Source organism: Citrus sinensis, chromosome 7, assembly GCF_022201045.2.
Source record: "Citrus sinensis cultivar Valencia sweet orange chromosome 7, DVS_A1.0, whole genome shotgun sequence".
NCBI lineage: Eukaryota > Viridiplantae > Streptophyta > Magnoliopsida > Sapindales > Rutaceae > Citrus > Citrus sinensis.
The window spans coordinates 8,973,779-8,999,363 of record NC_068562.1 but is presented as its reverse complement, the minus strand read 5'-3'; the positions used below and the strand labels follow the sequence as shown (position 1 = coordinate 8,999,363).

At 33.6% G+C, this 25,585-nt stretch overlaps 3 protein-coding genes and 1 long non-coding RNA gene across 5 annotated transcripts; 1 reads left to right on the top strand and 3 right to left on the bottom strand.

Moving 5' to 3' along the window:
* The first annotated feature begins 3,599 nt into the window (after positions 1 to 3,599).
* LOC102622306 (auxin-responsive protein IAA27-like) lies at positions 3,600 to 6,694 on the top strand. Of its 2 annotated transcripts, XM_006465580.4 has the most exons (5): positions 3,607 to 4,388; positions 4,962 to 5,191; positions 5,579 to 5,720; positions 6,107 to 6,168; positions 6,356 to 6,694. In XM_006465580.4, the coding sequence occupies exons 1-5, from the start codon at positions 3,826 to 3,828 to the stop codon at positions 6,391 to 6,393; spliced, it is 1,035 nt and encodes a 344-aa protein (XP_006465643.2). In that variant the 5' UTR covers positions 3,607 to 3,825; the 3' UTR covers positions 6,394 to 6,694. The 2 variants fall into 2 exon arrangements, with proteins under 2 accessions (XP_006465642.2, XP_006465643.2); XM_006465579.4 differs by having other exon boundaries at positions 3,600 to 4,388; positions 6,107 to 6,694.
* A 385-nt stretch (positions 6,695 to 7,079) lies between these two features.
* LOC112499325 (uncharacterized) lies at positions 7,080 to 7,887 on the bottom strand. Its single transcript, XR_008056614.1, has 2 exons — positions 7,378 to 7,887; positions 7,080 to 7,292 (listed from the first exon to the last, which is right to left on the bottom strand). It is a non-coding gene; the product is annotated as an uncharacterized LOC112499325 (long non-coding RNA).
* Positions 7,888 to 11,017: 3,130 nt separating this feature from the next.
* LOC102622788 (uncharacterized) lies at positions 11,018 to 14,244 on the bottom strand. The gene is made up of 4 exons (XM_006465581.3): positions 13,754 to 14,244; positions 12,479 to 12,923; positions 12,233 to 12,348; positions 11,018 to 11,576 (listed from the first exon to the last, which is right to left on the bottom strand). Exons 1-4 carry the CDS (start codon positions 14,154 to 14,156, stop codon positions 11,155 to 11,157), a joined length of 1,386 nt encoding a protein of 461 aa, XP_006465644.2. The 5' UTR covers positions 14,157 to 14,244; the 3' UTR covers positions 11,018 to 11,154.
* An 8,244-nt stretch (positions 14,245 to 22,488) lies between these two features.
* LOC102623097 (NADH dehydrogenase [ubiquinone] 1 alpha subcomplex subunit 2) lies at positions 22,489 to 25,355 on the bottom strand. Its single transcript, XM_006465582.4, has 3 exons — positions 25,189 to 25,355; positions 24,625 to 24,731; positions 22,489 to 22,839 (listed from the first exon to the last, which is right to left on the bottom strand). Exons 1-3 carry the CDS (start codon positions 25,272 to 25,274, stop codon positions 22,736 to 22,738), a joined length of 297 nt encoding a protein of 98 aa, XP_006465645.2. The 5' UTR covers positions 25,275 to 25,355; the 3' UTR covers positions 22,489 to 22,735.
* Positions 25,356 to 25,585: the final 230 nt, after the last annotated feature.

Below are 25,585 nucleotides of genomic sequence, written 5' to 3'. Positions count from 1 at the left end.
CAAATAAAACATCATATGGATAAGAAGAGAATGAAAAAAAAAAAAAAAGGAATCGATCGATAGCGAGGTTACAACTCACCAAGGACGACAAATTGGAGAAAAAGAAATGATTAAAAGAAATAACACACAAATCATAATCACATACTATGAATATACGAAATGTGATTATAGTAAACAACCTAATTTATCGGTTAAATATAATAATACGAAGATTGAATTGATCAAGGTAAAGCTAGCTAGCTAAAATAAACAAACCCTAGCAACCAAAGGAAGATTCTTGAAATACTCAACCGAAGAGATGAAAAATTAGCCACAATTAATGGATATGAATGAAGTTCACAGTAAGCCATGTGGGTAAAGAAGCGAGTGTGCAAATTGGCATAAAAAAAGCAATAATAAAAAGTGAGGTATTCCTTTGGCCATTTGGTGCATAATTTAATTTACATCTTCAATTTGTCTATCACATTCTCATTTTTTTTTTTAACTTGATCCCAAAAATATTTGAAACCCTTTAAGTCAGTGCGACGAGATTTTTTTCATGAACTAAAGGGAATTACTATGTTAGAGGTGCTATAAGTTAGAGCATCCATTATAGTCATTAGATCTAAGGTTGAAATTAATATTAGTTCTTTCAACTTTAGATCCAATGAATGCAATGGATGCTTTAAGTTAGATCATATCCAATATAGCTGGATCCCTAAATTAAAAGAGAAGTATATAATTACGGTTCAGAAGTCACTAATTATATGAATAGATAAAGGTAGTTAAATCTTAACAAGATCTATAGATATATGCATGGCATCTAATTTTTTTAAAATTAAACAGATATAATCATCTAATTATGAGCATGAGCAGGTTGTAATTGAACATCACTTTTAATGCTGTTAACTACCAAAAGAGTTATGCGAATTAGGAAGCCTAAAAACAAGTGCTTACTCGTAACTGTTAATGATTTGTCTTTTATATCAATAGAAAAGGAGCTTGAAATTGAATATAAACTCCTCTTTAAAGATAAGTGCTTAGTACCCCCGCAATCAATTGTTACGCGACAAAGAACGAAGAGCGTCCCCAACAATGAATTATAGTCTTAAGTGCTCAATTTGTCCATCTATTTTGTCAAGGGGGGAATCAAAATTAACCCAAAAATTTATTCTGAGTAATCATATTTTTAAAGTTATAGTTGAGAGACACTATCATATCAAGGTGATTATAAGCATGCTCAACTTAGGATTTTCAACAAATTTGATTGGTCCATTCTGATCTCACTTTTCTTGGTGGATGAGACAACATCTTGTATGTGGAGATTATGGGCAGTTTCTGATTTTAATATTTTAATAGTCAGATTAATCTTTAAAGGATATTTATTGTTTGCTAATATATTATTTAATTGAAGTAAAAAGTTTTCAACTATGCTATTATGTTATTCAAGAAGCAGCCCGTTTGCAAATGGGGGGAAAATGAACAATAATGATTTGTGCCTACCTACCAATTCAATGTCTAATCTTGTGCCATTGAGTGGGCGGCTTTCCAAGTGATGCAATGTACCGCAAAGGGGAAAAATAAAAAAAAATAAAATAATTCTCCCTTTTTTTTTAATTTGTTTTCTTATTATACATTTATATCCAATAATGATTACATTTTGATCAAATAAATTTGTAGGACATATGAGACTATTTTATAAAATAAAAAAAAATTGTTACAAAATGTTTTCAATAAGCATATTACATTTATTTGATGTATTCTTTCGGTAAGAAACAATAAAAAGAGAACATAGAATAAAAAGTTTCAATGGTTTCACGAGTATAATTACAATAGAATTCGTGAGTTGTAAATAAAATGTAAAATGTGCACAATACGATGAGCATGCGAGTTATTAGGAGATTCAAAAATTCGTATATAACCTCTCATGATCAAACACATCTTATTATTCACGAGCTTTTTTTTTTTAAAAAAAAAAAAGAAGATAAATAAATTAATGAAAGAGGAATTTTTGTAACATAAACCATTAGGAATTATTTTAGACCGCTGAAGTCTTGATTCAAGAAATAGAAAAGAAAATTAGGAGAAAAAGACAAAGACTTAAAAAAAAAATACAACCAATAGACTTCGTTAATTTTAGTTTTAGAAGGCCAAGGAGTAAATGGTCAAGTAACTGATTTACTACGGCGGTCAACGAGTCAACGATCGAATCGTGTTCCGTTGAATTCTTCCAGCACCAACAACGAAACGCCGTTATGTCCCCCAACCACTATGACGTGTCACGTGGAATAATCTCATCGGTTTATTTTGAGACTTGTTATGCACCGTTGGATTTGGCACGCGATCCCTCTTTCGGTTTGCGCAATTATTACAGTGGATCCGGGCGTGGTGAGAAAAGATTCACCCCGACAATTCACTGCAATGCGACAGCAAAGAATAATAATTGTCTGATTAAAATAGAAAATGCCAAAAATGAAAAAAAAAAAAATTATGCATGTCAGTTAATTGATTAAATTAAAATTTAAGGTTTTTTTTTAATTTTAAATAAATGGTCCAATTTTTAAATAAATATGTACGACAATTTATAAAATTTTCGGAATAATTTTATTTTAACATCTGTCAGTTGACTTGTCACTGCATTTCCTTTTGATTATTCATTTTCAGCTTTTTGGCAATTTCCAAATTTGCAGATTTTTTTGGCACCATCCTGTTTTTTTCTTGAATTTCCAAATCGTACCCAATGAAAGAAAAAAAAATTCACTAAAAAGCTTTAAAAGAAAATCCCAAAATAGGAGTAATCATAACAGACTTGAAACGTTTGGTTTCAACTCTAATAAAAAATTAAAAAAAAAAAAGGCAAAACATTCGGTCAATTATTTTAATTTTGTTTTTCTGTCCTCATGCAACTGTTCTTCATCGCTAACTTGATCCGGGGATTCGGCGCAGGTTAGCAGGTGGGGGTCTAATTGATTAGGAATAAAATTGTACCCGAAAGCAATAGTGAGACAAAGAACAGTGTGCAAAAGGTTGCCGGGAATACTCAGTAATGCGTCGGTGCAGTTGATTTAAAAAAAGTTGGCACAACAACAACAGCGACAGCGCAAATCCAAAGCAAATATAGAAAGGCATTTTTTTGCGTACCATTTTTTTGTTTGTTTATTATACAATAAACTTTTATAAATATCTAAATAATTTTCAGTATTAAATGAAAAATTGATTCCGACACAATAAAAAAATATTTTTACTTTTTTAATAATTGATTACATGAGTAAAAAATTTACGTACTTTTTTTTATAAAAGCTTTTTACGAAGCTCAGCTTTAGAATACCTCATGATATACTTTTATTAGAAAGAATAATTAGCTGTTTAATTTGCCGAATAATCATTATTAACTTGGCTAAAAATTTATGTACATTAAAATTTGCCAAAGATACTTTTGATGAGCCAACTTTAGATTTTCAAACAAAATAATAAAGTAAGTCATAAAGGTAAGTTTTTGCAGTCCAAAATTTAAAAAAAAAAAAAAGAAAGAAAGAAAAAAGAAAAGAAAAGAAAAGAAAAAGAATGATTCTTTCAAGAAAATAGTAAGACTGTAAGAGCCATAAACAAGTGGCAAAGTAGCTACAGAAAGGCCAAGGAACCTTCTTTTTTGCATCAAAAAGACCCATCACTTGCATCTGTTGCATAAGCCTCTCCTTAACTGTCTCTAGTGTTGTGTGTCTCGAAGTACTCCATTTTTTATCTTCACAGTCACAAGAACAACTCCTTTCAAAGTCTTCTTCTTTGAAGCATTTTTCTGGAAAAAAAGGTCGAAAACAGTTGGTTCTTTTATTTGAGTAACCTTTGATGTCTACTACACCACTTGAGCATGATTACATAGGCCTATCAGAGTCTTCTTCAGTGCCAAGAAGCTCTGACAAGCTTTCCTATTCTTCCTCTTCTTCTTCTTGTACTGAAGAAAACTACACGAGTAGCAACAAAGCATGTCTCAATTTCAAGGAGACTGAGCTGAGGCTTGGCTTACCAGGGTCTCAGTCTCCAGGGAGGAAACCATCACATGGGCTGTCTCTTTTTGGCAAAGATATTGAGAACAACAACAGCAACAGCAACAACACTAACGGGTATGCTGCTCCTAGCCCTTTGAAGAGCTTAGTCTCTGGTGCTAAAAGGGGTTTCTCTGATGCCCTTGATGGAGCTTCTCGCAACTGGGGTTTGTCCATTAATGGTAAACCTGATGCCGAGTTGGGTAAAGGTGCTGTCTTGTATTCTCCTAGAGGTGGGTTAGATGATAAGTGCAAGATCGTGAAGGAAGTTGATGTCTTGCCTCTGTCTCCTAAGCCAGTTCAAGAGAAGAAGAATCAAGTCCCTGCTTTAAATGAAAATGAACCAACTAGTGCCCCTGCTGCAAAGTAAGCTCATCTTCAATTTTCTTTTTCTTTCATGGGTTGCTTTTGTTTATACCTATTACTTTTTTTTTGTTTTTTTTTTGCCTCAAGGAATTGACTTTTATGGGCAGAACTCAGCCTTGATTTTGTTTGTATGAAGTTCTGCTTTCCTGTTATGTATCTTTTTTACATTATTGTATATTTTTAATTAATCTTGAGTATATGTGTCTCGTTTCTTTAGTTTCGAATGTCTTGGTCGATTGATGCTCGTTCAATGCTTACGCTTTTGTTTTGAACTTATTATGTCTTTACTTTGTATATGATTACCACCTCATTTTTTTTAATTTAAACGTTTCTCTGTTGTTAGTCTATTCGGTTTAGTTAGTGTTTTGGAGAAGAATTTCACTGAGCTGCATATAAAATATCTTCAAATGGAATAATCGGCCCTTCTTTCACAGCTAGATCATAAATTTGTTTGTGCACTATTTATATTTGCTCCCTTTTAGCTATTTTTGCATTTTCTTCTTATGTTGTATTCATAGATGTATGAGCACAGTTCATGTGGATGCATTATTGAGACAAATCTTTTCGTGACAGGGCACAGGTGGTGGGATGGCCACCAATTCGATCTTTCCGGAAGAACACCATGGCCTCTAATTTGGTAAAGAACAATGATGCCGCTGAAGGCAAGTCGGGATCTGGATGTCTCTATGTAAAGGTTAGCATGGATGGTGCTCCATATCTAAGGAAGGTTGATCTCAAAATCTACAGCAATTACATGGAACTCTCTTCAGCTCTTGAGAAGATGTTCAGCTGCTTTACCATTGGTATACTTTCTTCCTCTTTTTCTCACATATATGTTTTTGTCAGTAGTCACACACAGATAAAAAGTCAATCTGTTTTGAAACAATACTTGCGTTGTTGGATCTCCATTAGTCAGAGTAAGAGCATTGCCTTCTAAGAAGTATATGATCATTTTCTACACTGTGATGCAATGGGTATAACAAGTTTGTGATCTCAATTTTATGCGTGCTATATTAGAATTTCTTTCTTCGGATTACTATTTTCGAGTAACTCTCCTGCCAACATTGACTTTTAAGGCATAAGTACCAAAATTGGCATTTTATGGTCAAAGAGCTCTAGAGAAAATTCATGAATATTCTAAGATATCTCAAACAGGTTTCAACTTATGTTTATGATTGGTTGTGAATCAGGGCAATGTGATTCTCATGGTCTTCCGGGGCAAGACGGCCTAAGTGAGAGTCGTCTGATGGATCTTCTCCATGGTTCTGAATATGTGCTTACATATGAAGACAGGGATGGTGACTGGATGCTTGTTGGTGATGTCCCTTGGGAGTAAGTTCTTTTCATTACTTGTGGCATTTTTATGAATTCATTGGCTTCTAGTATTGAGTTCTTAAGTTTGTATCCATGAACTGGACTCTGCAGTTAGTTGATGTAAATTTGCCTTATCATGAATTTAACACAGTAGCAAACCACCAATTTTGAAGTTTATGTTAATCTGGAACCATTTGAAAGTTGGTACTTTTTTTGCCCATGGATAGAGAAATCACTTTGTTGCACTTGCATCTAGTAAACAACAGGGTATTGCGAATATCGAAGTTGGTTATTAAATTTGATCTAAATCTTCCTATATGATGTATTACAGTTATTAAATTTTATAATAAATACATAGTTGTAAAAGTACATCATTCTAATGTTATTGTTGTTTGTTATCACAGTATGTTCACTGAGACGTGTAGAAGACTTCGCATCATGAAAGGTTCAGAGGCTATTGGACTGGGTATGTATCACTCATTAATGTACAAAGTGACTTATCTTTGATGGTTAACTTCAAATCCCATTGCACTTATTCTTTTGGAGTCTAATGTGTTTGAATCCAAATTAAATTCTTTCCTCAATATTCTATAACTTTTGTTTCGTTTTTGCTGGTATTCTTGAATCTGACTCTAGTATCTACTTTTTTGCAGCTCCAAGGGCCATGGAGAAGTGCAAGAACCGAACTTAGTGTCGCAAATATCTTGAAAGACTTAAAAAGGGAGAAAATTTGTTTTTTTCAGAATCCAAACACGTGAAAAGATGTTAGGCATTTTGTTCAAGGACCCTATTATTATATAAATGTTATCAAATATCATAAGTTTGCTGTATTTAATTAGTTAATATGGGGAAAACATCCCTCTAGACAAAGATAGCACTGCAGACATATCCGTTCTACGTTTGTTTTAGTATATTATTTTGTTCCTCTTTACTTTTCTGTGTAATTTTTTAGTTTGTGTACAAAATATAAATGGATTGCTTGTTGGTTGCAAGTTTGCAACTCTTCCTGCTTATAGACATTTGTGTCGTGTTCCTTATTTTAAGGAGTGGAGGTCAATAATTTACTCACCAGTCTTCCATAAAAACAAGAATTAGGTGAGAGGAGTGGACTTCAAGCTTGACATTGCTTCATTGGTTTCCAAGTTTAGAACCCAAAACTTGTGTGCTAATGAGTTGTTGGTATTAGTGAACAGTTAATTACCTTGTAAGATTGTTACTTGACATGTATTCTTCAACATGTTTCTTTAGGGGAAAAAAAAGAAGTATTCTTATAAAATGCTTGGGCATTGGATGTGTCTGTTCATAAAATACTTGTAATGTATTTACAACAATAAAACAATTGAAAAAAAAAGAAGAAAATGACCCTTTACCCCAATCTGATTCGAATGGAATTGGATCCCAAGAACCTCTTGTACATTTGCAGGAGACCTTTCTGCTTTAATGAAAATCCTGGATGAAGATCTGTCCATGTTGGGACCTTCATCTTCTGAAGCAACCAACTCTTTAAGTTATTAGCAAAAGTGACTTGGCGGTGCCCCCAATTCAGGAGATGGACTAATCTTCCTCATCCTCACCTGCTTCCGCATCTTCCTGATAAAAAAGAGAAACAAAAAACGGAGATGAAACTTGTAAAGGACCAGAGAAATGTATCCACAGAACCTATGAAGCTAAATACCAATGAAGGAGAAACGAAAATAATTAGAACAAGATGTCAACATTCAACAGTAAGCAACCAGTGTCTTATGGAAGAAATGCCGTCAAAGCCAACATGCACACAGTAACTCAGACAGCATCCTTCAAACAAATCACAGATGTTGCATTCTCAGTGCTACGCTTGTCAACCGATACCTAATCTCTTTTAAAAGTGAACCAATGAAGACCATGTATGGATGGCTCACTCACTAAATAGAAAGAAATACAACTTTTTAAGTTGGCCCCAGACACCATGCGAAAGGGCAGATTACAATCGATAAGCTTATGTACATTCTTAACCTTCGTTATATTATTAGTTTTCCGTAATCTGACTTATAATTAAGTAATTAACATAGTTTAGATTACAAAGCGCTATAATCAACCAAGAGATCTGCATTGTAGCCTCAACCTCCAAAAAAGCTTGAAGGAAAAATATTGACCATGTAGCTTATATAAATGAGGACACTTGGTCAAAAAATCACTTTGTCACACATTCAAAAACTCACTTTGTCTCTAAAAAAAAAAAAAAAAAAAAACTTCACTTTGGGTGTGTTTTAGAGTGAGGTGCTATATCTCTTAAGCTGCAGCTGCTATGAAATAAAAGCTACAGCTGTAAAATAAAAGTTGAGAAAAAAAATTTATTAAACTACCAAAATTCAGCTACAAGTATTACTGAATACCTTAGTAGCTGAGTTTTAACAACTCAACTACCTCACCATACTTTCAAACGGACTATTTGTCATTTTATACTAACAGCTTTCTATTCAAAAGCCAACATCAGTGGAAGACACGATACAGAGGATGAGAACAAATTGTGGTGAGAAAAAAAAATCACATATTAAAAAAAAAAAAGGAAACCACTCATGGATGCCGCGTAAGTAAACACATTATGTGTTGATTGGTGCCTTCAATTAGAAAATTAAAGCTTCCTGGTACATTTTCTAAATATGTAATAACTAATAAATAACAAAACATTATTGACATTTTGACTTGGTTTACTTGACGACCAAACAGAAAGTACTTGGGGTTCCTTTATGCCATAGTCGGATTTCGAAGCAAACACATCAGAGTATTGTTGATAAGGTTGATCAAAGGCTTTCTAGATGGAATGCCTCTCACCTGACATTAGCGGGTCGTATCACTTTGGCGCAATCGGTTCTACAAGCTATTCCTGTGTATACGATGCAAACTACAAACCTACCACGAAGCATAAAAATGAAAATTGATCAGCTATGTCGGCGTTTTATCTGGAGTGGGTCGGCTGAAAATAAAAAAATGAGATTGGTAAACTGGGACATGATTTGCACTCCGAAATGCAAAGGGGGTCTCGGCTTTAAGAAGTTGGATATTATGAATCATGCCCTCCTTATGAAGAACACTTGGAGTCTAATTACGGAACCAACGAAGCTTAGTAATCAGGTACTATTAACTAAGTATGGGGTTCATTTGGATGAGGTTCCTACAAGCCTGCCTACTCGATATGGGTCTCATTTGTGGAAAGCAATGGGAAGCATCTGGGAGCAAACTCGAGTGGGAATGCGATGGAACATTGGTGATGGGGAGAGGGTTCGGTTTTGGTGGGATTGCTGGGTGACAACCTCAAGCCCTTTGGCTGCACATACGTCACAACCAATTCCGAATACTCTACTTAGCAAACGGGTAGCAGATTTTGTTGATGAAATTGGAAACTGGAATTGGTCTTTGTTTAGTCACTTATTGCCTAATAATATCCTTTTAAAGATTGCTTCAGTTCATCCTCCTACAGCTTCTCACGGAGCTGACAGTTTCTTTTGGGGAGCTTCCTCTAATGGAAATTTTTCTGTAAAGTCTGCTTATGAGCTGTTGGATGATCCTATTGGCAATGGAGATCATAGCTTTTGGTGTTTGGCGTGGAGTTGGAAGGGCCCTCATAGCATCCGAGTTTTTCTTTGGCTCCTCTTGCATGGTCGGCTGAAAACGAGGAAGGAACTTAATAGGAGACATTTGATTGATTCCACTCAATGTGATAGATGTGGAGGGCCGGCTGAGGATATTCTTCATACACTCCGTGACTGTGTTACGGCCAAGAGAGTATGGTCTCATCTCCTGCCTAACCATCACCCCCATAGCTTTTTTCTATGCCCTCTTAGTGATTGGCTGCAGATGAATCTGATAAGAAAGAAAAATAACACAAGTCAGGAGTATTGGAGAGTTTGTTTTGGAGTAGCGGTGTGGCGATTATGGTTTTGGAGGAATAATTTTCTCTTCAATCATGGCTCGTGGGAGAGTGGTTTTATAGCCACAGACATAAAAGCTCGTACGAAGGAGATTTTACGTTGCATTCACCAACCTTTGCATGGGAAACAATCGAGAGTGGAGACAATGATTCGTTGGAAAGCTCCTATTTGGCCGTGTGTCAGTCTAAATACAGATGGTGCCATGAAAAGATTTGGATATGCTGGGGCTGGTGGATTGATACGTGATTATAATGGAAATTGGCTCATGGGTTTCACAGTCAACCTTGGAATGTGTTCAGTTCTTTCGGCTGAATTGTGGGGCCTCTTGCATGGCTTGAAAGTGGCTTGGGATTTTGGCTTTAGACATCTTCGGGTGGGTGTGGATAATAAGAGCGTAGTGCTTCTTTTGGAAAGCGCTCATCCTCCAGCCAACGAAAATGCAATTCTCGTCAAAACTATTCGGGAGCTATTAGCACGTGACTGGATTGTCCACATGGAGCATGTGTACAGAGAAGCAAATAGTGCTGCAGATTTCTTTGCTTCCTATAGCCTAACTAAACCCTTAGGCTTGCATGTTCTTCATTCTCCTCCCTCTGATATTGTTGGTTTACTTGGTAATGATGCTTATGGCATTGCACACTCTCGTTTAGTGTTGCATTAGCTCTTCGTGAGCCCTTCATTAATCAAAAAAGAAAGAAAGTGAAATTAAATAAATAAAAATTACAATGAGAATTGATTACATTTCGGAAATAAGCCATGCCGTAGACGAAACTGAATGTCTCTGTCAAAGCTTCCAAATTTCCAAATTGAATAATTCTTTAATGATGGAAATAAATGTAAAACAACAGGATCGGCATTCAAAGGAAATTGTTTTGTTAAGCATAAATAGTACAAGCTTATGGTTTTGACGGGCTATTTATTGCATGAAACCATACTTACAGCTGATGAATTGGGCGAGAATTGAAAACTTCAAGCCAATTACTCTACGAGATTTTAAGAAAATTGAACAAAAATTTCGAAGAAATTCAAGAGCCATGGTGAAGGGAGTTAAGGCTTAAGGGGTTATGAAAGTACGTGCGCACGAATACGGGTTTTGGCATAATGACAATTTATAGGTCACTGCCACTTCTTCGCTTTAGTTTAAACCGATTTGTTCAATTTGGTTCGTTAAACTTGTTTTACTTATCTAATTTAAATACAAAATGCTAGGATTATACATTACTAATATCCCACATAAATTATAGACATCGTAATCGATTTTTGATAGGTTACATCTACGTATATGGAAATCATAACATAAAAGAAAAAAAGCAATCGGCAAGAATGGTGAAGTAAAAAGAACTGCTCTGAAAGTATGTGATTCAGTTAATTTAATGAACCCCACCCCACCCCCCCTCCCCCCCCAAAAAAAAAACACACAATAATTCACGATTATCTCTAATCTGAACAGCTACAGCAAAATACATGAATATTAACACATCTCATAATTTGTGATCTTGTGTAAAGCTAAAAAAGGTGCCAGTCTCATCTATTCCTCCGCGTTTTTATGACTCTTGTTCTGAAATTTGCAGATATACCATCTGGGTATATCCATTAAATACAGAGGTCTCAAGCCTACTTAAACCAAGCCGCTGGAACAAGCCATAGCGGCCATCTTCAACAATTGGACTGGGTGCACGAGCAGGGTCATATCGTGTTTGATGGGTGAGGGAAGGGCCAGCCACAGGAGGGAGCTCCCAATAAACCTCTAAAATTGATTCAACGTACCGGCTGTTCTGAAAATGTTCAGCATAGGAGATAGGCTTATTACTGTGGTTAAAGTTATCTCGCATCTCCCCTTTGACACCCCACCAAGTTTCACCCGTCCCACATAGTTCTTCTACATCTACTGCCTTCTCCCAGAATTTCTTCCTTCTTGCTCTGATCCTTGCTTCATCGCTATCTCTGAAGCAGCTATGGCCACCTCCTGGATAAAATATATGCAAGGCGAAACAAGTTAAATATACCAGTACTTACCTCAATCCATGAATATGATCCATCTAGTACATAAGAGTATAAGACCAATAATTGAGAAAAGGACAAAGGTAAAATGAAATAAAATTGTTGCATACAGCAACATTTATAACTGTTGACTTTTTCTGATCGCATGTCCACCAGCAAAAAAGCTGAAAAGGGTAAGGATTAGTTCCAACTATGGGAAATTTGAGTGGGACATTCCAATCACAGAGTCAGTGTCAAGGGTACAGTCACAGTCAAACTTATTGATAGCACATCAGACAAGAAACACAGGCAAAGGAGAGGGCCATAATGCAGATAAGCCCCTGCTTTGAGACATGCCTTTTTTTCTAAGCCTATTGGCAATGCAAATACATCTTGTAGATAAAATATCATACACTTCTCAGTGGTAAAAATAATCATCGAAATTGTTTGAAAAGTTCAATTATGTCAAATTCACTTCCTTGAGAGACAGCCAATTGCAATTTCTAGTACAAACAATTCTGAGGAAAAGGAAGGGAAATTCATTGAGTTTAAAGATCATAATGGAGATACACATCATAGGATTTGAGGCAAATATTCGCATGTATCCTATAAAACATTAAACAAAGATGGGAGAGCATGCACCTCTTATATAAGATTGATCACATATCTGCCTCAACGAATAATGGTCTCCAGTTCCAGTATCATAATTATCCTCAAAAACAAGATGTTGAAACCCTGCTTTCAGAGCCTGTTTCAGTCTGTCATGAAAGCATGAATTAAGACGAATCCACATTGAGAAAATTTGGAGAAGCATGCGTAAAAACTACAATAGATAGAACAAGGAAGTGCAAAGGTTTCTTAACATCACATAAGCCAGAAAGTGAGTACCTTTTCAATTCATTCTGATGGTCATCAAAGAAGATTAGGACTCGGCTGAGATTGGTAATCCCATGTCTCTTCATGACAGACCCCCAATCGATACTACCAAAATCCACAAAATCTTTTCCAGCAAAATAAGTACAGTTCTCATCAACATAAGCAGGCCCCTTCTGTAGGTACTTTGCAGGATGCCGGGGCGAAATTGAAATAATTGGTTTATCTGGCATGGCCTGCCGCAAAACCCAAGTTGAATGTCCCTTGAAAGCACCACTCTCAATCATCAGATCCGGCTTCAGCCATCGAGCAATGAACCAAAGCCCAAAGCTGTGGTCAAAACCCATCCCGTACATGTTGTTTTTTATTGGACGAGTTTCATATATCCGCACAAACTCTTCCAAACCCTTGATTAAATCCTTGGTTGTCCATTCAACTGTCTTTCCATGTTTCGATCTGCCTTTTGACAAGGATAATAATTAAATGACGTCGACTGTAAACAACTAAAAGAAGCGGATTCAAACTTTAATCTTTCAACAAAATCTAACAGATAAAAAATATTCGTTCTTTAAGACAATACACAAGACAACCAAAATTTTTCAATTTCAAGTTGAGTGACAATCAAGAAAGGAAGTAGAAGTTAACCTAAAATATACTCATTCATTTGAAAACCAAAGATGAAAGTAATTAAAAAACGTGAAAAATCTTTATAAAGAACATATATCAGGTCATATCGAGGTTCCGCACAGAAACTGACAAACTCCACTAAATGAACAGAAGCTGATTCCAAATTTATGATTTTAGGGCATGCAACAAAATTCGAGCACACCCATAACCAATCTATTTCTCGATGAAACTTATAAAGCACAACACAAATTGACAACAAAATCCATTGACAGTTTAAGACCTAACACAATTCCAGTGATAACAAATAATAAAAAAGAAGCTAATAAATAAAGTGCATACTAAGAGATCCCACTTAAATTGAAATGCTACTTTATCTTCAAACTTGTCATCTTGATTCTTAAACAGCCACATTACAGATACTACCATTCATAAATATATAAAAGATCAGAACAAATTCATAAATTTTCACTAACTAGCTCTCTACAGGATCCAAAAACTCTTCAACATCATCAATCCTAGCTAATTTAAAAAAAAAAACTGCAGCTTCGTAAACTATTAACATGAAGTGAAGCGAAATACAAATCAGTTAATAGTATACGCAAATTGAATATTAATTAAAATGTAGATCTGACTTCATAAAAGCTTTTTGGATTAGAGACTTACACCAGGGAACACCGAGGTAGCCAAAATCCGACTCGGCGGCGTCTGGTCGGTAAAGCCCGGGCCCGATCCGAGAGTGCGGATCGTAAGGGGAAATACAAACGAGGTTACGAGAATAATGAAAGATAAACGAAACGACGCCGAACAAGGCGAAAACACAGATGACAAGATAGGGTGACATGTGGCTGATGCGGGAGAGGTACTTAGAGGCTAAGAGGGAAATGTGTTGCCGTTTCGTCTTGGACTCATCGTCGTCGGAAGATGGATCAGGAGTCGGCGAGTCGGCGACGGCGTCAGATTCGGCGGCATGACGGCGCGAGGAGACGGAGCGGTCGAGCATCGTGGTGCCCGGAGTGGAGGAGCGTGGAGAGTGAGGGTGACGAAGTAGTGTTGTTGTGTTGTTCATAGTGAGTGAGTGAATGACGGAGTGAGCGCCGGTCGAGTTTTTATCGTTAGATTTATTTTAATTCAAAAGGAAAAATAAAATTATTAACATTGCTTTTAAATTAATTAAAACAGAGAGCTGCTAAGTTGGAGATGCAACAGAAAATTTCCAAATGCAATTGAAAATTTCAGTGCTTATAACATTTTGGGATATTCTCATTTTATTATTAAAGTTATACTTACATATCATGTTAGTATCATAATATATTTTACTATCAAATATTTGCGCAATTATCAATTTACTACAATTTCATTAAAAACGGTAAAAATTTATTGATATCTTGTTGATGTAATAAGGGCATAAAATATATTTTCAGATATAAGGGCATTAAAGAAATTTCGAGTTGAAGCTAAACGACGTGTTTTAGTGAAATAATTAAAGATGAAAATCGACCAGTCCTCTCTCACTGTGAAACCTCCGTCTCCGATCTCTCTCCCTCGCTACTGAGGGACAGCCGACTCCACTATTGTTTGCGCTCTCCACTATGAGTTGTTGACTCTTCTTTTTTATTGGCTTATTGTTCATTAATTTTTTCGTTAATTAAATTGTTATTGTTTTTTTGTTGTGAATAATACTTGAATTTCATAGATTATAATATTAATTTTGTAGCATAACTTTTTGTTAATGTGTTCTTTGCCGTTTGCTATGGTACTGACATTAGAATTTTGTTAATTTTTTGTTAATTCTATTATTGTTAAAGATCCAACTTTGAGAAATTTTCATTATTTTTTGTAGATCATGTTATTAGTATAAGTATGTAATTTTTGTTCATTGTTTGCTTTTTATAGTTAAGTTGTGAATTGTGTTATGTTCCTATTACCAGAATTAACGTTACCAATTTTTGTTCACTGTTTGCTTTTTGTAGATCATGTTTAGGGTTGGCAAAAAAGCTCGGGCCAGCCCAGGCCCGCGGGCTTAGGCCCGACCCTCACCCATGAGGGCCTGGACAAGGGCCCAAGAAAAAAAGCCAGGATAAAACCCAAGTACACTACTTTTTTAAAAAATAATTTTATAAATTAGAATAATATAATTAAAATTGAAAAGTACTTTAAAAATAAAAAAAGAAAACTTAAATTCTTAACTTATAAATCAATTATGATTCAAAAAAACTAAAATTATGATACTAAATTCTCTTTTTTGTGTCAATTAATTAAGAGAGCGTTTGAATTATAAAATCCAGTATTAAAGAAAATTAAAGTTATGAGTTTTTATTTGCTTTATTAATTATTTTAATTTGAAATATTGATTTTCTTTAATTTATCTATGATTGTAATAACTTGTTGATCATTAATTTATTTCAAATTTATAATAATTTAAAAATTTTTAAATAAATAACTAAAGCCCGAGCCCGGCCCAGGCCCATACACTTAACTAACAGAGGGCCTGGACATGGGCTTGAAAAAGCCCGGCCCAGGCCCGCTGTTTGCCATCCCTATTCATGTTACCAATACAACTACATATAATCTACAAAGACAAAAAAATTGTAAAATGCCAAGAAAACAAGTAAGGTGGTGAAATGTTTATGATTGAAGTTTTTGATGTCGAATATGAGTTAGATTGAGGATTAAGTTAAGAAATTTCCTTTTAATTTGTTGACCCTCTTTTCACTCTTATCGAAACTAATAAGGCTTGGTTGTTTTATAAAGTTAACTCAAATTTTGCTCTCTCTTCAATCGTGAACATTTCACTGGGCAAATTCATAAAATTGACCACTTCTATTTGCATTTTTGGTATTGTTGTTTCCACCATTGTAAATGGCTCACTTACTTCATGTACTCTTTACAACATAAGAAAAAAGTGAACAAAACATTAAATAAATACATTTTACTTTTTTTTTTATTATAATCATTGGTTGCTAAAGTAATTTCACATAGGTATAAGTTCATTTCAACTTACTAAACATTTATTTAGTAATTAGCATATCGTATACTTTGTATGATTATTTATTCGTTCATTTTATTTGATATTGATGCTTGAATTCTTGAATATATGATTGCAATAAATGTAAGTAATTTCACCTATAAGATCATTTTAATTGAGTGTAACACTTATAGGCGAGTTATGTGTCGTATACATGCCTGATCACTTTTTAAATAATGATTTATATGGATTATAATGTTCTTTTGATGTTATATAAATTGCAAAAATGGCGGAAAAAATGATAGGGTTGAGAAGTTAGGTCACTTGATGTCATCTTATTTTCTAATAAAACTTAAAGTAATAATCTTTTAGTGTATTATCAAAGGCTAACCTTCTTGTGCTTTGCCACTACTTCTTTTGTTTATCTTAAAACGTAGGAAAAAGAAATAAAAAAACTTATGAAACACTTGAAGAATTTTCATGATGAGAGAATGTCCTAATAAGGAGACTTGTTAAACCAATAATAAGATCTTATGTGTTACCTCTAACATTGAGCTTAATGTAAGGTATACCTGAGGTACCGGTACCATGTATACCTCACTCTCAAGTTTTTCTATTAAGCTTACATTCTCTATAATTATAAATGATTCTAACATTTTTGTGATTTTTCCCATTAATGACCTAATCTATAGGAAGTTTGGCAGTATTGTGTATGCTTTTATTATTCCAAGCAAAAATGAAGTTTGCATGGGTACTTATTTTGCATATATGTAAAAATTGGACATGGCCCATGTAAATGGAGTCAAAAAGGAAAAATTTTACAGAATAACATAAGTTGTCATATAACATAGAATGATGTATCTTTTTGTATGTCATATTTACATTAAAGTAAAGTTTAATTGTATGATGTCTTCACAAAGCTTATGCAATGATATACACAAAATATTACAAGAAAAATGTAGAAAAGAAAACCATTTGATAACATTTTTGTTCATCAAATATTGAAGTAACTTGAATTTACTCTGAGTTTTTAGTCAATTGACAACACCTTCATTTCAACTAATGCTCAACTAATTTTTTTTTTTAAATTTCATTTACACTTAAATTTATTTTAAAATACCTATATTGCATCAAATATTAAATAAATTTTCAAAATTAGCATCAAGTTTATAATTGTATGAAAGAAATTACATTTTATAAAAAATTCAAACAATTTTCTGTAATTTACTTCAAACTAAAGGCTACTTCAAAGCATATGTATTTAACTAAATATTCAAGCTGATTTCAAGAAATTTAATTTAATCTATTAAAATTACAAATTTACTCTCGATGTAACCATTGGATTTTGCATTTTCATTACACGGTTTTTGCTCGAGGCATTCTAAATATAGTCCCACATGTCCATTGGGCAAAGTAATCATTAGGTTTTGTCTTTTCACTACACATTTTTTCTCAAGGCGTTTTGGATGTGGTCCCACCTTTTCTTCGTGTTTTCTTTAATAACGAGAGCCAAGCTTATTATTTATTTATGATTGAGATACATATCTTTTTCACTTTTACGTTTGTTGATTTTTTTTTAAAGCAAATGGACGTAAAAAAAGATAAAGTGGCCCCTGTAAGACTGTTAAGGTTGTGAAGAAGGCAATGTGCAAATTTCAACCTAAGACACAAATGAATCAAGTGACCAGCAATGCCACTGAAATCTCCATGTGCTGAAGCTTTCAAACATGAATATGAAGAGCTCAATGACTTTAAATTTTCTCTGTCATAGTGGTAACCAGGTCCAGTAACACTAGCAAATGATTTCTCCTCAGTTCCACTCTAATTTTGATGGACTGGAAGAGAAGTAAACTAAAACGATTAATTTCGTTTTTCATGTATTATTTGTGTCATTTGTATGGGCTAATTTTTTCTTCGTAGTGTGAATGCGACCGCATAGGGATTATAACGATCGTTAATAGAATGAGTGGAACTGTTACAACTAATGCTGATAAGCCAACCAATATTGGCTTGATTAAAGTATCTAGATTTGAATTGGTAACTGATGCTGTCATTGTTTCTGGACTCAATCTTTGCTGTCACCGATGTAAGTTTTTTCTCTATTGATTGATGTTTAGGTTTATGTTTTCTCTATTGATTGGTGTTTAAGTTTATGTTTTCTCTATTGATTGATGTTTAGTTTTATGTTTTCTCTATTGATTGGTGTTTAAGTTTATGTTTTCTCTATTGATTGATGTTTAGTTTTATGTTTTAGAGGTGGACTATCGCTACCCCTCAAATGTCCTCATAGAACCCCTTTTAAAAATAATCTCTATTTAATTCCACAAATAACCTTCTGATTACCTTTCTAAACAAAAATTTCAGTAAAGCTCATTTCTCTCTCTCTCTCTCAACGAAACTCTTCTAAGTTCAATGACATTTTTGTTTCATTTTAAATTTATAATGGTTGTATGTATTCAACATCGTAAGTTCAGTACTTAAACCTTTTAAATTTAATTTTGGAGTGATTTCTTTTCAAACCATTGAATTTATGATTTAGGCTTTAAATAAGAGTGAAACCTTATTCTTCTTCCTTTTTTTTTTCCACAAACAGTTGTATACTTTTAAAGTTATTTTACTTTTACATTCGTCTTTGTCTTTTATTCAAAATTGTTCTTTTGAATAATTCATTTGATGCTATTTAATGAATGGTTTGTAAATGAGATTCTACATCTGAGTCATAAACAACAAATCTGATTGTTGACGATATTGTTGTTGAAGTAGATGGGTGTGACTAATTAAGTTTTGTATAAAATAATTCAAATTAAGGTTGAAATTGTAAAATCATAAACAAATGGGTTTGATAAGAGTTTTAAAGGGGTGCCAATAGCTCCACTTCTAGTTTTATTAGCCTCAAGCATTATGTTAGTTCAAAATTGAGATTATGCATTTAAATTTCAAGAACAAATTTTTTACATGCTATTGCAGAGGGACAAGAAGGTCAGCAAGATGTTTAAACTTGCTGTTTCAGGACAGGCAATCGAAGCTACATTTCCAGATGGGGAGGACGTATGACGTACACGTCATGTTGTGGTTCGAGAGCGCGAACTAGCATGCCATTTTTTTGCTTATATATTTTGACAATTTGTGGTTGTATAGGGTTTGTCTTTTTAGATATTATCATTAAACTACTAAACTTTTCTTGACATATCATTTTATATCAAAGTTTTTATATAATTAATTTTTATGTCTAATTTTTTAATTTGCATTATTTTACCACAAACTGTTAAAAATTAACATAATTTATAACAAATTCTATAATAAAAGTCTATTTTACCCATAAAGTGTATAAGTACAATTTAATCCTCTGAATTAAAATAAAATGCGAAATTAATTATTTACAAAGAGATAGTGCTTTTATAAAAATTGATTGTTTTTATAAATTGAATATTTGTATATCTAAAATAATTGATTAATAAATTGTATAAATATTATAATACTAAAATTTCTAAAATACTCTTATGGCATCAGTAATTTTTTAACAAAATTAATGGTTTACTACTAGTTATCCTTATAACATCAAATGACCAAATTACCCCTAAAAACTTGTGTTGTTGTATCTAATGGTTTAAAAATTAGGTCTCATTTGGGATTGAAGTTGAATGTTATAAGTAGCTTATTTAATAAGTTTTGACAATTTAAACTTATATTTATTTTGATCATTATATAATAAAACAACACTTCTATTAAAATTTATCAAATGCATTACTCTATTTTTCAAACTTAGAGCAACCGTAACAAAATAATTTATCAAACACCATGCCACTTTTTTTTAATCAGCAACTTTTTTCATCCGTACAATAAAAACAACTTATTTCAACAATCATTGCAATCTCAATTGACCCTTAGTTTTATAACTTATAATCTAGCCTTTTTTTAAGAAAATAAAACCCTTGCTTGAACATTAGTAATCATAATAATATGTAGCACTTATACATAATTTACAAACAATTTTTTCATAAAAAATTAGTAAAGTTAAAGTAAATTTTTTGGGTATTTTGGTACTTTTATCATATGAGTGTAAAATGGTCAAATTAAACTTATTATAGAGTAACATTAATGTTCAAATACAATAAAAATATAAGTCACAACAAAATAAATTAAGATGGATTTAATTGATTAATCCTCCAAAATCTTCTTATTGACCACATTTTTTTATTATAGTTGTAAAACTCAATTAATTTTTTTTATATAAATTATGTTATATAATGCCAAATTTTTTTACCAAAGTGTCTCCAGCATTATTGCATTAGAATTTAGACCTACGTTGGTGAGAAAAAAATCAAAAAGTGGTGAGAAAAGAATTTAACCCAAAATTAGGAATAACTCACAAAGAATTTGATTAATTCCAATTGGAAGTAGGGATTCAAAAAGTAGACTTGAAATTTCCACCAAAAATATTGAAATTCAATAAAAGAAGTATGAATATAAAACTAAAAAGTGGTGAAAACAAGAGTTAAAGAATTTACCTAAAAGTTGGAACAATTTACTAAGAACTTTATAAATTGCAATGGAAAGTAGGAATTTAAAAAGTGAACGTGAAACACCTGCTCAAAATATTGGAATTCAATAAAAAGAGCATAAATAAATAACTAAAAAGTGGTGGGAACAAAAGTTGAAGAGCTTAACCCAAAAGTTGAAATAATTTACCAAGAATTTGATAAATTTTAATGAGAAGTAGGGATCTAAAAAAAATCTTGAAACATTCACGTAAAATGTTGGATTTCAATAATTAAAAAAAGAATATAAAATGCAGAAAGAAGAGTTAATGAACTTAATCAAAAAATTGGAATAACTTACTAATAATTTGATAAATAGCTTGATGAAGGCAAGGCCTAACCTTCCAGATTGATCTCTTCAGCTGCATTTGGAATGGTGTTTCGATGTACCTGTTGAGAAGGCTTAAGATTTATTTATTTTTATTGGTTCTATGAAGCTATAAAAGCATGAGAGGGTGTTGTTGGTTTGGGTGGAATTGGTAGAAATTCAGCAAGATATGCCATGGATGCTGCCGCAACTCGAGAAGAGACTTCTTTGGTGATGTGGAATTTGTAGAGGCAGAGGCTATATTCACTGGGTCGGCTTATGCTGCAGCGACCTAGGTGGTTGAAATCTCCATCACATGAAAACCATCATGGTGCAGAAGAATATGCCCAATTGTTTTTCTGTAATTGTGTATCGAATTCTCAAAAACTTTTTAATTCTCAATTTTTATTGTTGGTTAAACGTAATTCTAAGTTATTCACCAATTTAATAAGCGTTGAACAAGTACGTAAAAATGTTTTTGCTACATTAAATAAAATTTAACGTAGCCCACGCATTGCATCAAAAATAAGCGTTAGTAAATAAATATAATTTAATTCAATAGTCTGGATAATTAGTTCCATCGATTTTCAATCATTTAAGCCCCTCTTTCTTAGCCCAAACTTGTTGCAGATTCAATGATACTACTTGCAAATTGTATACCGGAATACTTGAAGAGGCTTTTGGATGATGTATCTAATTTGTCATAACAAATCCAAAACAGGCTGACCAATGTCGTATGATGTCATTGAGGCTCTATATAAAGCCTTGGTATCTGGGGATTGGCTCATTCTGTAAGCCACTATTAACTCTGCTAATTGCTTTGTGTTTGCTGTTTTTGATTTTTTTTTTTCCTTTGATTGTTTGTTTGCTCTTGAATGATTATCACAGTGTTCAGCCGTGGGTGAGGTGAATTTTGAGGAAGCACAAATTGGAGACTGGAGACAAATGCGTATTTGAGTTTGGATCAACAATTTCATTTCTTTGAACATCATTGCTGGATGCATTGATTTTCATACCTCTGGCACTTCAGAGATATTAACGCATTTCTAACCTCAGCAGTAGTTTAAAAAAAAAAAAAAAGATGTTCAAACAAATTGCAATCACTAGTAAGTTTTTTGTCCATCCCATTCATTCGCACATCCTTCACATTATATAGTTTCTGAGTTGAGTTATAGGATTTGTTCAATCACCTTACCAACCCATCTTCTGTTTTGGATCTTCGTTGTGATTAAACTGATCACATCATCACCATCGGATTCAATGATCAGTAGTGCTAACTTTGATTCAACGATCAGATACGTTGAAACACCAAACCCAATGAAGCCGAGGAGTTCCTTGCGGAAGGACAGGCCATGCATTCATCAAGCTATTCGTATCGAGAGGCTTCCGGCTTTTAGTTGTCATAAAGCTCTTAAATATGACAGGTTCCAGATGATGTCGCCAATATTTGACACTATGAAATTTACAACAATTGGCATCTCTCTTCTTCAGTTCCTTGTAAAGCCATTGTATTTCAAGCAAATGCGAAATAGATCGTTTGATAATAAGGGGCATATTCCATGTTGTATGGAAAGTAAATATAAACACATTTAGGAAAAAGATAAGTCTTAATCTCAAAGATAATCCCTGATCAGTGTTATTTTGGTATTACATTAGCACTAATTGAGCTGAAAGATATGGATGAGAGTATAATATGCTAATGCAGACAATAATCAAGATATTGGACAACCATGCAAAGTACATCAAAATGATTGCTAAACAAAAGAGCAAACTGGTCATATCAAGATTTTTCTAACACATTTATTTCATCTCATATGGATCAAAGAGTAGCAATATCAACGCTTAAGGGCTTCCCCAGCTTTGACAAGGTCTTCGAGTGCCTTTGTGATCTGTGCCTCATTCAGACCATCCAAACCAATGCCCTTCTCAACACCCATATCTGTGTAGATATGAAAGGTCAATTGACGAGATAACAGCATAAAGTTTCAAGTAAAATGCACAACACAAAAGTGGCAAGGGATAAAAATGGGTTAGTGTCATGCATAAATGAATAGGGAGCAATCTTAATCAGTAATGAAATGTAAGTTGCCTAGTATGATGTTTTAGGCACATAAGTATAAGACAACAACGTTCATCCAACAATAAAAAAAAAAAATTAGAAAAAACATATCAAGACTCACGCCCAGCAAAACAAACTTAATATTTTTCGAACACTAACGTGGATACCAGGGGCCAATATCGTGAAATGAATACAAAGAGTTGGGATCTCAAATGAAAACTTAGTTAAAAACTTTTGGTCATTGTGCAACACAAAACAACTCAATAAGGAGCTGGATCTTTCAAATTCTTAAATGTGCATCAAAATTTAACTCAGCAGGCCTCCAGAGTAAACAGGAAAGAATGACCATGTGCAGCTTCTTGATTTATTTAATCATTAAAACATAAGAATTTTGTTTTTTGTTTTTTTTTTCAAATGCACTCTGTTTTCAAGAGAAAGTAGGTACAGAAATTATTTAATAACTTTGATTACTATTCATACCTAAAGTAGGAAAGTCTTTGGTTTCCTATGAATGGACTTATATATCCGACATGTTCTGACCATTAGCACTCATTTCATTTGAATGTTTGAAAAGTTAGAAGAAGATGGATAACCATGACACAGCATACAACAGCAGGAGGATTATCCAAAGGGAAAAGTTTCTTAGCCATTGAAGATGGTTGGATATGTAGCATATGGTGATTGGGACAAAAATCTGGCCATGATACATTTCTTTGACGGTAGAAGCTACAATATTCCAAAAGAAATAAACAGCTACGTAGAGTAAAGATGGCTTATGGATGATTCCTATCCAACATCAACCATGTTTTCTTGTTCTAGACGACTCAAATCAGCTATGTCTTTTTTGTCCTAGAAGACTCACACTGCCCAAAGAACACAAATACTACACCAACCTACTCAGATCTCTAAGAAGGCTTTTTCATCTATAAGATATTGAAGCATTTTTTATTTGAGAGAAATTTTTTCTGGTTGCCATGCAGTAAAACAAAAGAGTTCAAAATGCAAAATCAATTTCAGGTCTGGGACCTCTTTCAGCTGCAGTGGTGTACAAAAATCAAATGAATATCTGCTTTCATACTGTCACTATATATAAAATACTCATAATATGAAAGGGAAAATAGTAACCATGTTTAACTGAATGAACACAAGACCTCCTCCTTTCATCTTTAAACATGTCACATAAATTCTATTGTTTCTTTTTGTTTTATTCTCAACTAAACCAGCATTTGTTTGGACATAGAAAGGCCAAAACAAATTATTAGCAATATGGAGTACTTGTTTTTCTCTTTTCAACTTTTCTATAATACCCAATCGCACCCTATCCCCAGAGAACCAAAATCAGGACCAAGACCCCTTGTACATCCTAGGAGAACTTAATAGCAGAAGTCACTAGGAGCACCTATAATATTGAAGCTCAATACCATATCAGCCTGACATTTGGAAACTATTGTAGATGGGTTATAATTAGGCTCTAGCCTACAAATATTTGTTGAACTTTCTATAGTAATATAAAATTTTGCAGCAGTGAGACATGACCATAAACTTTTCAAAAAAGCAAAGCAGAGAGTAAAAAGAAAGAAAAAAGACCTTCAAATGCAAATGTATAATGGGGGAGGTAACAAAAAATGACATGAAGAAATCAAAGAGCAGGAAGAGTAGATATACCATATCTAGCCCATAACTGGGGCTCAATCCCACTGCACTCACGAATCAAGATAGGAAGTTTGGGGTTTAAAGTCTTCAACTCCTTGTAGTTCCTCTCTACAAAGGATCTGCAATTCATTTTAAACTTATGAGAAAACTAATTAGTTTGTACTAGTTCTTTCTTGCGGATTGATTATCAATTATTAAACAAGTTTATAACTTATTATTACTCAAAGTTATAAAGCTTCCAAAATTAGTTAACATTATTAAAACACCAAACACAGAAATAGTCAGTATCATTCAGTAAAGCTGTGAGCATCCAATGCATAGTCTGCCTTCATTCTCATTTTCCACTCCCATGAATATGGTAATACATACACATATATATGTAAGTAAAATTAAATTTTTAACCCCTTAATTTCTAAATCATTGGATATCCCAAGAAATGCTACTGAAAATTAACAAACTAATCAGAATCCGAAGGTATCCCAATTCCAAAAATCGTTGATTTGAAGAAACTGAAATAATGCTAATTCATTTCATCTATCAATCAAACAAATTCAAGAGTAAAGGGTACACGTATACCTAGTGGAGGAGCTTGAAGGAGAAGTCTGGCAGAGTAAGATCCTCAGTTCCTTCATGCTCCGAGATAATTGTCCTCTCCATGCCATCTCTCTCTCTCGCTCGCTCGCGCTTCTGTCTTGAAACGGATGAATAAATTAAAGGGTCTACAAATAGGATGGTTGCTTTATTGGGCCTTGAATGAACCCGCGATCCAGATAGACGGCCCAAAAATGTTCTTATAGTATACTTAATTTTCAAAGAAATTATTAGCGTTTACAAACAATTAAATATTCACTAAATAATATCTTTCATGTTGCTTACGACTTTTGGCACTATTTGATAGCTAAGGGCGTCTTAACAGAAAAAATATATTCGAATGCTTGATTCTTGTAATATGTACGGATTCTACTTGGTTAAT